General features: G+C 45.0%; 1 protein-coding gene across 5 annotated transcripts in view; it reads left to right on the top strand.

Moving 5' to 3' along the window:
* Positions 1-16,449, top strand: part of LOC117346450 — a 133,409-nt gene that overhangs the window by 71,952 nt on the left and 45,008 nt on the right. For all 5 annotated transcript variants that reach the window (XM_033916033.1, XM_033916043.1, XM_033916023.1 and 2 more), the window contains exons 8-9: positions 9,378-9,561; positions 15,528-15,601. In XM_033916033.1, coding sequence (XP_033771924.1) covers positions 9,378-9,561; positions 15,528-15,601 — 258 coding nt within the window. The remainder of the gene's footprint in view (positions 1-9,377; positions 9,562-15,527; positions 15,602-16,449) is intronic.

The raw sequence follows: 16,449 nt of genomic DNA, 5'->3' as shown, positions 1-16,449 counted from the left end.
AGATAGACTTGGGAAAATCCACTGCTTATTTTTATAAGATAAGCAGCATAAAATCAGTTTTACTCTTTGGGATCTTGCCAGATATTTGTAACATGGGTTGGCCACTGTTGGAAACAAGATACTGAGCTTGCTGGACCTTTGATCTGTCCAAATATGGTAACTCTTAAAAGCAATAGAATCAACTTTTAAATAAACCTGAAACCTAATACAGTGGTTCTTAAACCTGTCCTGGGGCCCCCCCAGCCAGTTGGGTTTTCAGGATATCCCTAATGAATATGCGTCTAATACAAACAGGGCTTTAAATCACTTAAAATAGCTTCAGCTAACTCAAAAATAAATACCTACTAACTACAAGAAGCCTTCTATTGCACTTATTATTTTTTATTCTTTATTACCACAAAATAAATATATTTATATCACACTGATTTAAATAACATATTACCAAACCACACTCTCTGTGAACAAATCACACTACATAACTGTTTTCTTTATAAAATTTCTCAATGGGATTACCCCATTGGGCCAGAAAACCTGGACTGGAACAAAGCCTTTTCTGTTTCAGTTCCTTTCAAAACCACATTGTCCTGATTTGAAATTTATCCCACGTTCTCTTGCTATATTGCAAATTGTTACCACAGTCTCATGTTGCTCAACCACAATGATTATAGTTTATATTTTCTGGTATTGCCATTGAACTCTACAACCATATTGCTCAGTCGGCCGACTGTGGTAACAATTTGCATTACAACAAGAGAAGGTGGGATAAAATTATCTGCAAGTCCTGGGGTCAATGGAAGCAAACATAGAGGTGGTTCCTTGGGCCAGAGCACACGAGGCCCCTCCAAGTCTCTCTTCTCTCTTGCTGATCCCCTCAGATGGGCTTTCTACAACAGCCACTCCCTTGGCTACCGACAGTGAAGAGCAGCCTGCGATGGTGGCTGCAGACAGATGCCCTCTTTGCATCTCCCATCTCCTCCTAGGAAATACTAATTAGAGAATGACACGTTAGTTGTTACCCATGGCTAGCCGTGACTAGCCGCGGGTAACCCACCAAAATGGTGACCAAAAAAAAAGGTCACCGCAAGTTTGGGGACAAGGCCATTCACCGCCCCGTGGAGAGGTGAATGGTAGCACGGGGCGGTGAACAAGTAGTGAATGCACGGTGAACGAGCGTTCGATCCGGCAGCCCACTTTCTCCCGCCGGCCGTCCATGCATCTCCCTCCCTCCTTTTCCCTTATCTTTTCTTCTTGAAACTGGCGATTTGTATAAGGCTACGAGCTGTATTACAGCCGGAGCCTTGAAGTCGCGTTGCGTTGCCTGCTGGAAAAAAGTCTCCTCTGACGCAACTTCCTGTTTCCAGTTGCATCGGAGGAGACTTTTCTAGCAGGCAACCCGACGCGACTTCAAGGCTCCGGCTGTAATACAGCTCGTAGCCTTATAGAAATCACCAGTTTCAAGAAGAAAAGGTAAGGGAAAAGGAGGGAGAGAGGGAAATGAACGGCTGGCGGGCAGGAGGGAGCTGATGGACCGCATGAAGGGTGCTGGGGATGGGGGGATAGAGAGGAGAAGACGCTGAAGATGGGGACGGTGACGGGGCGGTGAAAGAGACAGCGGGGACGGTGACAGGGCGGTGAAGGGGACGGCAGAGACAGGGACGAGGCGGTGAAAGGACCAGCGGGGACGGGGCGGTGCAGAGGATGGTGGTCCGGGGACGGGACGGTGACGAGGACAGAATTTTTCCCCGTGTCATTCTCTAACACTAATGACCAATGCTAGTCTTTACAGTTGGGGGGAGAGGGGGCATTGCAATGGACACCCAAAACAGGAGTGTTGAAATCTGGCTCAGCAGAAGTGGTTCATAAATCATCTGGAACTCAGAGCCATTTATTTAGCACCCTCAGGCACTGACAAAGTCTCTAGAAGGCAAGGTGGTCAGGGTCTTCTCAGACAATACGATAGCAGTAGCATATGTCAACAGGCAAGGGGGCATCAGAAGTGCCCTATTGCGCCTGGAAGCTCAACTCCTCTTCCAGTGGACAGAAGCTTACTTGAAGACTCTCTCGGCTGCCCACGTAGCAGGAGTGGAAAATTGCAGGCTGACATTAACAGTCAGCAAACTCTTAATCCAGGGAAATAGTCACTGTCTCCACAGATGTTCAGTGCCATAGTTCGGTGGTGGGGGCCTCCACAGATGAATTTAATGGCCTCAGCAGTGAACACCAAGATACCTCATTTTTACAGCTGAAGATATGAGCTCAGCAGCTGGATGTGTTAGTTCAACTGTGGCCAGAGCATAAGCTTCTGTACGTGTTTCCCCCATAGCCCATGCTTGGTCGAGTTATCTGCAGGATTGTGAGTCTTCTGGGGATGGTAATCTTGATGGTGCCAGATTGGCCTTGCAGACTTTGTCCGTCTCCAAAGGGACAGAGCAGTGGCGTACCAAGGGGGGGCGTGGGGGGCGGTCCGCCCCAGGTGTCAAGCCCTGAGAGGGTGCTCCTGGTCCGGTCCGGTCCCCCCACCCTGCGCCGGGTGTCGCGTCTGGAAACAGCCTGCAGCAAGATTGCGATGCCAGCAATCTTTGCCTGCTTCGGCTGTTTCCTCCGCCACGGTCCCGCCCCTCCTCTGATGTCAGAGGAGGGGCGGGACCGCGGCGGAGGAAACAGCCGAAGCAAGCAAAGATCGCTGGCATCGCGCGATCTTGCTGCAGGCTGTTTCCCCAGAGAAATGAAGCGGGGAGGCTGGAGGAATTAGCAGTGCTTCGTGGTGGTGGTGGGGCCGAGCGGTCCTTCGAGGTAGGGGGGGCAGCAGGCCTTCAGGGTGGGGCGGGCAGGCAGACCTTGTGGAGGGGGGGGGTGACAGGCCTTCATGGAGAACAGGCAGGCAAGCCTTCAAAGGGGGGACAAGTAAATAACTCCCCCATAAAAGAGGAGGAGCCAATGGCAAAAAACTCACTGGGGTCAGCACTCAGGCTAACAGTAGGTGGTTAGGTGGAGCTGAGCCTAGCTAAACCCAGGCACGTGGAGCAGAGGAAGCAGTGAGAGAGATAGGAAAGAGTTGAGCAGAGATCAGAGCAGAGCAGAGCAGAGGGAGTAGAGCGGGGAGTGCAGAGAGAGATTTGGAAAGGCGGAGAGCGGAGTGGAGAGAAGCAGAGAGCGTAACAGGTAGAGCAGAGTCGAGGGGAAGAGGCGAGAGTTAACTCCGCTTACCCCCGACATCACCAGCCGAACTCCCCCATAAAAGGGGAGGAGCCAACGGCGAAGAACTCACTGGGGTCAGCACTCAGCCTAGCAGTAGGTGGTTAGGTGGAGCTGAGCCTAGCTAAACCCAGGCACGTGGAGCGGAGGAAGCAGTGAGAGAGATAGGAAGGAGTTGAGCGGAGATCGGAGCAGAGCAGATCGGAGGAAGCAGTGAGATTGATAGGAAGGAGTTGAGCGGAGATCGGAGCAGAGCAGATCGGAGGAAGCAGTGAGAGAGATAGGAAGGAGTTGAGCGGAGATCGGAGCAGAGCAGATCGGAGGAAGCAGTGAGATTGATAGGAAGGAGTTGAGCGGAGATCGGAGCAGAGCAGAGCGGAGGAAGCAGAGGGAGTAGAGCGGGGAGTGCAGAGAGAGATTTGGAAAGGCATAGAGGAGCAGAGAGCGGAACGGGCAGAGCAGAGGCAAGAGGAAGAGGCGAGAGTTAACTCCGCCTACCCCCGATGTCACCAGCCGAACTCCCTCATAAAAGGGGAGGAGCCAACGGCAAATAACTCACTGGGGTCAGCACTCAGGCTAGCAGTAGGTGGAGAAACAATAAACCTCAGTGGTTCTCTGCGGAGATCTCAGACCTTGTAAAAAAGAAGAAAAGAGCATTTATCTCCTGCAAACAATCAGGAAAACGAGAGACTAAGGAGAACTATCTGGCCAAGTCTAAAGCTGTCAAAACAGCAGTCAAGAGGCCAAACACCTTATGGAAGCGAATCTGGCAAAGAACATTAAGAAGGGGTATAAATCCTTCTTCAGGTATATTAGTGACAGAAAAAGAAACACAGATGGGATAGTACGCCTTAGGAAACCAGACGGGAATTATGTAGAATCGGATCCCGATAAAGCCGAACTACTAAATGAATACTTCTAATCAGTCTTTACCTGCGAGGCGCCGGGGTCCGGTCCACAGTTGCAGTCAAGGGAGAGCTCGGAAGACCCGTTTTGAAATTTCGAGTTTACGCCCTGCAGCGTCTACTGTGAACTATCTAGACTCAAAGTGAACAAAGCCATGGGACCAGACAATCTACACCCCAGGGTGCTTAGGGAGTTGAGTGATGTCCTGGCAGAGCCGTTATCCGCGCTCTTCAAACTTTCCCTAAGTACAGGAAGAGTTCCATTGGACTGGAAAACAGCCAACGTCATTCCACTCCACAAAAAGGGATGCAGGACAGAGGCTGTGAATTATAGACCGGTGAGTCTCACCTCGATAGTTAGTAAACTTATGGAAACACTAATCAAACACAAGTTAGATACGATCCTGAATGAGGAGAATCTGCGAGATCCCCATCAACATGGATTTACAAAGGGAAGGTCCTGCCAATCCAATCTAATCAGCTTCTTTGACTGGATATGGGGGAGTCCCTGGACATCGTATACTTGGACTTCAGTAAAGCTTTTGATAGCGTTCCACACCGTAGGTTATTGAGCAAGATGTGTTTGATGGGATTAGGTGAAACATTAACTGCATGGGTTAAAGTCTGGCTTAGAGGTAGACTTCAGAGGGTGGTGGTGAACGGTACCCTCTCCGAAACGTCGGAGGTGATCAGTGGAGTGCCGCAGGGCTCGGTCTTGGGCCTGATCCTATTTAACATCTTCGTAAGCGATCTGGCTCAGGGGCTTTGAGGTAAAATTACATTATTCGCCAATGACGCCAAACTATGCAACATAACGTTGGTCCACGACTTGGCAACTAAGTATCAATGCCAAAAAGTGTAAGGTCATGCACCTTGGCAGCAGAAATCCATGCAGATCTTACACCCTAAATGGTGAGACCTTAGCAAGGACTACAGCAGAACGAGACTTAAGGGTAATCATTAGTAAAGACATAAAGACGGCCAATCAAGTGGAGAAAGCTTCATCCAAGGCTAGACAAATGATGGGTTGTATCCATAGAAGTTTCGTCAGCCGAAAGCCGGAAGTCATAATGCCGTTGTATAGATCCATGGTGAGACCTCATTTGGAATATTGTGTACAATTCTGGAGGCCACATTACCAAAAAGATGTGTTGAGAGTTGAGTCGGTTCAGCGAATGGCCACCAGGATGGTCTCAGGACTCAAGGATCTCCCGTATGAGGAACGGCTGGGTAAGTTGCAACTATACTCACTCGAGGAGCGCAGAGAGAGGGGAGATATGATTGAGACGTTCAAATATGTCACGGGCCATATCGAGGTGGAAGAAGATATCTTTTTTCTTAAAGGACCCACGGCAACAAGAGGGCATCCGTTGAACATCAGGGGTGGGAAACTTCATGGCGTCACCAGGAAGTATTTCTTCACTGAAAGGGTGGTTGATCATTGGAATGATCTTCCACTGCAGGTAATCGAGGCCAGCAGCGTGCCAGATTTTAAGAAAAAATGGAATAAGCACATGGGATCTCTTCATGGAAGAAATTAGGGGGGTGGGTCATTGGGAGTGGGCAGATTTGGTGGGCCGTGGCCCTTTTCTGCCATCATTTTCTATGTTTCTATGTTACTTATTTGTAATGATGTTTGTGAACATATAAATAATTGAAATGTAATAAAGATAAAAGTTAAAAATAGAGAAGCAGAGTGACGCTTAGAAGCGGAGTCTGAAGCAGTACCTTGTGGCATGTAAGCTATGCTTGGGCTGGGTCAGTACCGAAGGAGTTGGTGTAGGCACTGGCATGGAGAACAGTTTGAATATATTACGAATTTCCTTGTGCAGCATGTCATCGACATGGGTTCAAAGATCCTTCACTGATATCTGAGACTGAGTGGGTATCAATGGTGCAGCTTGGTGGGGTAGGAGACCTCGAGGAGGATGCACGCCCTGAAGGAGACACAACCTGCATGGAAGGAGACTGTTAGTATTAACATTTGGCTTGCGCATCAAGGGACTCGATGCTGAAGAGACCTGCACGCTGTTTGGGATGTGGTCAGTTTCTTAACAGGTTTTCCAGAGGCAGGGATGCCCGATGTCGATGCAGGCATCGGTGGTTACTGAAGATTGGGAATTTTCTACCGAATCCATGGTGACACTGAAAAGTTTCTCCTGCTGGAGACTCCGGGCCTTCAACAAATGTTTCTGTAGAGTAGAACAACGAATGCAGGTGTCCATTTGATGTTCAGGCCCAAGGCACTGGATACAATAGTTATGTGGGTCAGTGCTGACACTGGCAGCACTTTTTAAACCTGTTCGGCGTTTTAGACATGGACGGAAAAATTTGGGTGGCAAAGTCAAACTCAATTTTAACTGAGGAAAAGCCGCCTAAAGGCCTCAAACAAAGTTTCAAGTTTCTTTATTTTTTATATACCGTCTATCAAAAAAGTGTCTAAAAAACGGTGTACAATAAAATGAGGTTAAAAAAAAAAATAAAAGTAGGCAAATTAAAAGAAATATCTTATCAAATGTTAAAAATACTGGACAAGTTCACACTGATGTACATGGAACAAAAGGGAAGTGGGGGAAGGAAAAGAAAAAAAATTAACAAACAAGGGTTTTTTTTCTTTTTCTTTTTTTTACCAAAAGAAACAGAAGAACCAAAAGAATTAAAATAAAATAATATGAGGCAAGGCTCAAAAAATACTGCGCTGAAGGGAAGGCAATGCAGCACAAGAAAACAACTTCGCTCCACAGAAAACGAAGAACAGAGATACCGTGAGCCTACATTTGGCAGGAAGGCACTTTCGCATGCGCGGTGTGGGTAGTCTGAAAGTTTTTAAACTTTTAAAGTGCAAGTGCACTTTTCACTGTCTGTACCGGGCTCCATGGATGACGTCGCCCATGTGTGAGAATATGCTGCCTGCTTGTCCTGGGATAACATCTCATACATTTAATTGTAATGTAATTGCATCACGTCGCCACTAGTTGGTTTTACACTAATCTTTCTTTAGTACCTTGCAGGAGTTCCTCTTCCTTTTCTCATGATTCATTTGGCTGGTTTTCAGTGGCAGGCCCAGCTACCCAGTGGCGTACTAAGGGGGGGGGTGGTCCTCCCCGGGTGCACACCCCAAGAGGGTGCACAGCCAGCCACCCTCCCTATTCTGCCACTGCTGCTTTCTTTAACCAGCAGCAGTGGCAGTAAACAGGGGTGTCCCCGGTACTCACTCTGGCGTTGTACAGCTTCTGGCTGGCTCCTCTGCTCAAAGCCGCAGGTGTTGGCTTCTTGCATGATCCGCGGCTGCATCGGAAGTGTTCCCTCTGATGTCACTACATCAGAGAGAAGGCTTCCGACACAGCCACGGGTCGCGTGAGGTGTAGATGCCTGTGGCTTTGAGCAGGGGAACCGGCCAGACATGCTGGGCAGGGAGGAGAAATGTTGCTGTTGCACAGGAAGGGGGGAGCATAGAAATGTTGCTGCTGCACAGGGAAGGGGGGAGGGTAGAAAGGCTGCACAGGGAAGGGGGAGGGTAGAAATACTGCACAGGCAAGGGGGGAGACATCCTGCTGCTGCACAGAGAAGGGGGGAGAAATGCTGCATAGGCAAGGGGGAGAGAAAAGCTGCTGCTGCACAAGCAAGGGGTGGAGAAATGCTGCTGCTGCACAGGGAAGGGGGGAGAGAGAGGGAAGGAGGGAAAGGAAGACAAAGGAGAGGAATCAGAGATGCCAAGTCCATGGGAGGGAGGGAAAGGAGATACCAGACCATGGAGGGGGAGGAAGAGATGCCATGGCATGGGGGGAGGGAAGGGAAGGAGATAGAGATACCACACCATGGTGTGGAGTAGGAAGGAAAGGAGAAGAGAGAGATGCCAAAGCATAGGGGAGGGGGTGGAGACAGAAAAATGGAGAGGGGATGAAGCTGAAATGAATCATGTGCAAAGGAGAGAACATAGAAAGGACATAGAAAGAGGGAAGATGCCATATGGAAGAGAGAGAGGGTGGACAGTAGATGGAAGGGGCAGAGAGAGTGTGGGTAGTAGGTGGAAGGGGTAGAGAGAGAGGTCAGAAGCTGGGTGGAAGGTGCAAAGAGAGGGCAGATGTTGCATGGAAGGGGGAGAGGACAAACGCTGTATAGAAAGAAGAGAGCAAAGAGAAGATGATTAAAGCAGAAACGACAAAAGGTAGAAAGATTTTTTTGTTGCTTTACTTAGAATCAAGTAGTATTGTAACTGTATTGATAAAAGTTTATAAATAGGAAATGGAAATAAGGCAATTTTTTGGACTAAACCCCTTTCCTCAGGACAGGATACCATGACAGCAATATACTGTACTGTTCTGAAGAAAGATTTGGCCTCTGAAAGCTAATTGAAAAATGGATTAGTCCAATAAAATGGTATTTTCTTATTTCTCATTATTTGTTTTATTTTTATTTGTTAATTTGTAAAGTGATGATTGTTATGTATCAGTTTTTTCAAATTTACATCTACTGTCTTTATATTTTGCACAGTATTAGGGGACAGTATTAGGGGACATGTGTCACTGTTTTTGTGGTGTTGTGGTGTTGCATTGTATGCAGAGTCTGGTTTCTTGGCGGTTCAGTTAACTTTTATCTACATATTTCTATTTTTAGTTTGTGATTATTCCATATTGGGCGAGGGTGTATCTCTGTTCTGTGTGTATGAAAAGGACATAGTTTTCAGTTGGCATTGACTACAGGATCAATTGACTGTGCGGGATCTGACTTGTTTAATTTTACAATGTATGTGTTGGTGTTCTAGTGCTCACTGCAGTGTTTAAGATGCTGGCTTTTCCTAGGTACACTCTTGTGCGATATGTGGATTGTTAATAAAAATCATATTTTTGATATAGATTGGGGGTGTGTCAAAAAAATGATGGGCCCTGGGTGTCGCATATGCTAGGTACACCACTGCAGCTACCTACATAGTTCTTTTTTGTTTCTGAACTGAAGCTGTGTATATGTTTACCTTATTTTCTCTGCCATGGCTGAGCTACAAGTGCTCCAGGTCTCCTTCCAATAGTAAAGACTGGGTCATGGACATTAGAATTTCCTGATCTCCTACTTTTGTGATGCATAAAGCTTGATCAAAGTTCAAGAAGTTTGACAGCAGTGTAAAGGGAGCTCAATAATCCATAGGTTATCACACATTTTAATAAATGACCTCCTGTAGTGAATCTTGAGGTGATGGGCAATAAATGGATATAATGTGTGCTAGCTAATTTCATTTCAAATCTGTATATTACATTTCAGATAAATGTTATCTGCTTTCAGACACTGCAATAAATGTATAGTTTTGCAAAAGCAGTTAGAAAAACTAAAAACAGAACTGGGAGTCTGCACAAGAAATCATGGACAGAGGAAGACAGAGTTTCAGGATCACTCGTCAACTTCTCAGTCACCCAGAGAACAAAGTGAAAGAAGTCATAAAATAAAGAGGGAGAAATCCTGTAAAATGGTAATTATTTTACCTACAGATTGTTTTATGGCAGTGGAATTATGAAACAGCCCAAAATCATGTTCTCTCTCTATTTATGCTGTCTTTTGTTTGGCAAATTATGCACAGCCAAGACAGTGACTTGGACTGGTATGACCTGTCAAATGTTGCATAGCATTCTCTAAAGTGAACTAAGGCTGTTTTGTTATAATAAGGCATATATTTTTGCATTTCCATTCATACACATGGCTTTGAAAACTGTCCAGCACGTGCACATGTATGGCAAATGCATATGTAAGTATAGGTGTATACAGGCAGTCCCTGGATTAAGAATGAGTTACGTTTTTTAAACCGTTAAGTTGAATTTGTATGTAACTCGGATCTTGTACAGTACACAGTCTATAAAACATAAGAACATAAGAACATAAGCAATGCCTCTGCTGGGTCAGACCTGAGGTCCATCATGCCCAGCAGTCCGCTCATGCGGCGGCCCAACAGGTCCAGGACCTGTGCAGAAATCCTCTATTTATACCCCTCTATCCTCTTTTCCAGCAGGAAACCGTCCAATCCTTTCTTAAATCCCAGTACCGTACTCTGCCCTATTACATTCTCTGGAAGCGCATTCCAGGTGTCCACCACACGTTGGGTAAAGAAGAACTTCCTAGCATTTGTTTTGAATCTGTCCCCTTTCAACTTTTCCAGATGCCCTCTTGTTCTTTTATTTTTTGAAAGTGTGAAGAATCTGTCCCTCTCTACTCTCTCTATGCCCTTCATGATCTTATAAGTCTCTATCATATCCCCTCTAAGTCTCCTCTTCTCCAGGGAAAAGAGACCCAGTTTCTCCAATCTCTCAGCATATGGAAGGTTTTCCATCCCTTTTATCAGACGTGTCGCTCTCCTCTGAACCCTCTCGAGTATCGCCATATCCTTCTTAAGGTACGGCGACCAATATTGGACGCAGTATTCCAGATGCGGGCGCACCATCGCCCGATACAACGGCAGAATAACTTCTCTCGTCCTGGTTGTAATACCCTTCTTGATTATACCCAGCATTCTATTCGCTCTCTTAGCGGCCGCTGCGCACTGTGCCGTCGGCTTCATTGTCATGTCCACCATTACCCCTAAGTCCCTTTCCTGGGTACTCTCATTCAATAACATCCCTACCATCGTATAGTTGTACCTCAGGTTTCTGCTTCCCACATGCAGTACTTTACATTTCTCAACGTTGAACTTCATCTGCCATCTCGTCGCCCATTCCCCTAGTTTATTCAGGTCCCTTTGTAATTCTTCGCAGTCCTCTTTAGTCCGAGCTCCACTGAATAGTTCTGTGTCGTCTGCAAATTTTATTATCTCACACGTCGTCCCTATTTCTAGATCATTTATGAATATATTAAATAGTAGTGGCCCGAGCACCGAGCCCTGCGGAACACCACTTGTGACCCTCTTCCAGTCCGAGTAGTGGCCCTTCACCCCTACCCTCTGTTTCCTACCCATTAAAGAACATTAAACAAACAGTCCTCAAAATAAAGTACAGTATTGTAATTTAAATAGAAAGAAAATATAGGAGGTAAACACTTACTTTGGTTTTTCATTTGTCCCACTGTTCCCACTCCATCACCACATCCAACATTTCTCCCTCTCATCTCTCTCTTCCCCATGCATCTGTACCTCATGCCTCTCCCACTACCATGTCCAATATTTCTCTCTCCTTCCCTATGCCCAACAATTCTCCCTTTCTGTTCCCTCCTCCACCTCAGCATCTTTCCCTCCCTCCCTCCATTTTTCCATCCTATGTCTCAAGTTCATGCTTCCCTCCCTCTATTCTGTGTCCCAAGTTGATGCTCCCTCCCTCCTTCCATCCTTTGTCTGAAGTTTATGCTACCTCCATCCCTTCTTTTTTTTATCAGTTTAATCATTATCATTTTTACAAATAATAATAAAGAAAGAAAAGATTATAGAAATATTCTTAAATAAAAATCACTATCTCCTCTAGTCCATATAACGGGAGAATATATCCTGATATTACTAATTGATACATTCAAACATAATCATGATCAAAGATCAAATATTTATGGTGCATAATTAAGTCAGGTGAAAACCTTACTAGTTTCATGAAGTTGTAAAAACTGTTCCAACTGAATAGAGTCCCAGTATACATATTCACATTCTTTAAATTTCACAAGGCATTTACATGAAAATTTTAAGTAAAATGTGGTCCCAAAGCCAACACCCTTGATTTCAAAACTAAAAAGGCTTTTCTTCTTAATTGTGTAGCTTTGGCCACATCTGGAAAAATCAACACATTATCTCCACAAAATTTAATAAGCTTATTCATAATTAAGGATTTATCTATCTCTCTCGCAAAGGTTATCAATAAGGTAGACCTAGTTTGGATTATATCCTGTGAATCTTCTAGGAAACCAGTTAGATCAAACTCTATCTGTTACAACTGGTCTACACCTAAATCTGCAGGACTTTTCTTTTTCTGTGGAATATAATATAGATGTGTTATGAGCAATGTCTCTGTGTCAGCCAACCCCAAAACTTCCTTGAAATATTTCCGAATCAATATTTATGCGGACAATAAATAGGTTTTTGGGAAATTGACCAGACGCAGGTTTTTTGTCCTTAAAATATTTTCCATCTTCTCAAATTTTGTATGGGTAATATGGAAATCTTTAATAGCTGATGAAGATACCGCTTGCAATGTAGCTACTTGAGACTCTTGTTATAATACGTTTTTCTTTTCCCCATGAGATTGTCAAAAGCAGTATTTCATACATAACAAATTATAGACGTCTCCCATGTCTCCCAGTGTCTCCAAGGAGCTCCCAAGGGGCTCCAAAGGGGCCTGGCATGCCCCTTAGGGCACGCCCCTTTGGCCATGCCCTGCGGCCGCACGCTGCAGTCGTGGCATCCTTTTCACTCGTGGGTGCAGGACTCGAGTGACGTCAGGGTGTCTGTCTCTGTGGGTGTCCGACGAGATTCGGCACCCGATGTCTCCAGCTCAAGTTGTCAAAGAACACCGCTATCCAGGCACAGCAACAGTTCCCCACAAGTTGCACCTCAAATCAGGTATCTCTCCCTCCCTCCCTTCTTTCTGTGTCCCAACACGACCCTGCTTCTACCTTCCTGTGCCAATGCAACCCTCTTCCTTCTGTGTCCCAACGCGCCCCTTGTCATCCTTCCCTTTCTCTGTGCTGTGTCCCAAATTTGTGCCTCCCTCCCCTTGTGTGTTTATCTCCTCTAGCTAGCTCTATCCTCCTAGCCGCACTTCTCTTCACAAAGCCACAGCCCTGGTTCCTACATGCGTCCAACCCAGAAGCCTTCCCTCTGATGTCAGAGGGAAGGCTTCTCAGTCATCTGCTCATTGCTTTGTGAAGATAAGTGCAGATGAGAGGAGGGAACTGGCCAGAGGAGATAAACACACACAGAAAGGAGGCAGGAATATGGGACACAGAACACAGAGAGGAAAGGACGATGAGGGGCGCATTGGGACATGGAAGGAAGGAAGAGGGGCGCATTGACACAGGAAGGGAGAAGCAGACCCTGGTTCATAAGTACAAGTCTAATTTAAGTTGAACATTCTTAACCTGGGGACTGCCTGTATTGGAAAGGCATTGCAGGTGGTGAAAGGCTTGGGGCAGAGAGTGTATTTATACAGTACATATGCTTTTAGATTTCCAAAATCTATAGATTTGGTGCTATGTGTAATTTTCTTAGAAAAAAGACCTGCACATATGAAAAGTATAGATTTGTGTATGTTCTGTTCCTGAATCAGTTTGATGGTTATAAAGTTCTAGCAGAATTTAAGCAAACATGTTTTGTTTAGAAATTGCTTACTAAAATGCCTAATTTATAAAGGCATCGCAAAATAACTTTTTCATTCCATAGTATAAAGGGTTCTAAAAACTGCTTTAGAGTTTTTTGTGGGCCTTTATCCCAATGGTGATCAGAGATGATAATTCAAGCTTCTGGTAATGTCATGTAAATTTTGGATCCAATTTGAGGACCTGAGTAAAGTTGAGCCAATGTAATTTTATTTTCTATTATGAATTAATTGGTTAACAACCAATTTTATTGGAATGTGTAGATTGTTCTAGGCTTAATTTATTTCTGTACAAGTTATGCTTGATAATTATGTTGAAATTTATAAATAAATAATATTAATTTTTTTTAAAAGAGAAAAAAAAGATGTGAAAGAAGATAACTGACATAGATTCACCTTGAATTCTCACCTCCCACCCCTCCCTTCCAACTGTCCACTCTGCCAACCTCCTTCAACTCCTGCCACCTGTTCCTCCTTCTCTGAAATCACTGAAGAGGAAACTGCACATCTCTCCTCCTCCAAATCCACTACCTGCTCCTCTGATTCGAATCGCATCAACCTACTTGGTGCTATCTCCCCCACTGTCATCCCTCCTATCTGTCACATCATCAAAAAAACCCTCACTAGACCCCATATGCCCCTCCAACTATGACCTCATCTCCCTCCTCCCCTTCTTATACAAGCTACTATCCCTGCACTCTATCCCTGTTTATAACAGGGATTATTAATGATGTTGTTTAGAAATGTCTATGTTATATGTGCTAATTGTAGGGAAACAAGATTTTATGTATGTGATTTGGAAACCGCATAGTTGTATGCAGTATATAAATTTATAAATAAATAAAAATAAATACTAGAAAGTGCTGTTCACTGCCATTGTCTCGACTTCCTTTCATTGCAAGCTATTCTTGACCCACTTCAATCAGGCTTTTGCCCGCTCCATTTCATGAAAACTGCCCTTGCTAAAGTCTCTAATGACCTGTTCCTAGCTTTATCCAATGGCCTCTACTCTATCCTCATTCTTCTCAACCAGCCTCCTGCCTTAGATACTGTTGATCACCACATACTCCTTGTTACACTTTCCTTGCTGGGAATGTTCTGTTATCTCCCAGTTTTCATCTTATCTCATCCTTCACACTCTCAATCAGAGTACCTCAAGGCTCTGTTTTAGGACCTCTCCTTTTCTCCTCTTCCTCAATGCACACTGATCTTTTCCCAAGGTTTTCGGTATCACCTCTGTGCTGATAATTCCCAAATTTACTTCTCCACACTAGATATTTCTACAGGAATCCGGGCCTGAGTCTCAGCCTGTCTGTTTGACATTGCTTTCTGGATGTATCACTGCCTTCTAAAACTGAATATGGCTATGAGTTCCTTATCTTTCCACCTAAACCCACTCCCCCCCCCAATTCTCTATTTCTGTGAATAACATTCTCTTTCTCCCTGTCTCATCAGCTTGTAACCTTGGCACCATCTTTTCCTCCTCTCCTTCTCTGCTCAGATCCACAAACTGCTAAAGCTTGTCGCCTCTTCAACCATCTCTCTTCCCTTTCAATCTGTGCAAAATTCTTATGCATGACTTATATTCTGTCAAAGCTACCACACTCACATTACCCCTCTCCTCAAGTCACTTCACTGGCTCCACATCCATTTCCAAATACTGTTCAAACTCCTCTTATTGACCTACAGGTACACTTACTCTGCAGCTCCTCTATCTCTCCAGACTTTTGTTCATTGGACAAGTACTCCTATCCATACCCTTCTCCTCCACTGCCTACTCCAGACTAGTTTGTCCCTCCCATCTTGCTGTGCCGTAGGCATGGAACAAATTGCTGGTGTAGGTGACGTCTCTAGCAGTATTCAAATTCAAGCTAAATGTCCACTTTTTAATGCTGCTTTCAACTCCTAACTCCCACTCACCATAAAATTACCTATGTCCATCCTGTCATTCTCTGAAAGAAACTCCCCCCCCCCCCATATGTCCTCTCTGTCCAAATTAAATTGCAAGTTCTTCTGAGCAGGGACCATTTGTTACATGTTGAATGTACAGCGCTGCGTACATTTTTCAGTGCTATAGAAATGATAAATAGTAGTATTAGTCCAAAACTAGACAGTCTAGTATTTGCTTATTTACTTTAACTTGCATCTCATTTGTTAGGGTAGAAGATTTAACACAGAAAATATAAAACAGAAGTGGACAAAGTTGGTCAGTAAACAGATCCTCCCAAAAGGGTAAGTATTCAGTTTCTGTAGCTCTCAGATTTACTGTAGTATTTGTATGTTACTGTTAAATCATGATTTGTGTCAAAATGAGCAGCAGTATACCATGCAGCCAGGGTCAGTGCTTGGGCAGACTTGGTGCCCTTTCTGGCAGGGGGGGGCCAGGGTTAATGCCCTATTTGCATCCCCTAACAGCAGGCCTGAATGCAGCAATATTATTGGTCTTTACTGATTTGCATACCACGAATTAGAGAATGACACGGAGGGAAAATTTGGCCCCATCACTGCCCTGTCACCGCGACCATCATCCCTGTCACCACCCCATCCCCACGACCACTGTCTCTACCCCGTCCCCATCTCCCCAACCACTGTCCCTGCCCCGTCCCCGTGACTACTATCCCCGCAGCATCAATACAAGCCTCAGTACTGCAATATTTAGCTTATTCCTTCCTTTTAAATCAAAGTTCTGGCTGCTGAACAAGAGAAAGAGATGTTCAGCTAGAAGGGCTTTGTTTATAAATTTTTATCAACAAAACTAATATACTAGTCTATCCTAAAGCAAAAAATAAATAAATAAATAGAATTTTTTTTTCTACCTTTGTTGTCTGGTTTCTGCTTTCTTCATCTTCTCATTCAATTTCTTCCATCCACTGTCTGTCTTCTCTCAGCATCTTCCATTTGCTCTGTTACTGTGCCTCTCCCTTCACCCCCCCCAATTGGTCTGACATCCATCTTCTTCCCTCCACTCCCCCCATAGTCTGGCATCTCTGTCTTCTTCCCTTCCAGCATCTTCTCCCCACTCTCTGTTCCCCATTTCCCTTCCGCGTCTTCTCCCCACTCTGTCATCTCTATTTCCCTTC

The sequence above is a fragment of the Geotrypetes seraphini genome, chromosome 1, assembly GCF_902459505.1.
Source record: "Geotrypetes seraphini chromosome 1, aGeoSer1.1, whole genome shotgun sequence".
NCBI classification, from domain to species: Eukaryota; Metazoa; Chordata; class Amphibia; order Gymnophiona; family Dermophiidae; genus Geotrypetes; species Geotrypetes seraphini.
This window is presented reverse-complemented; position numbering and strand designations above follow the sequence as displayed.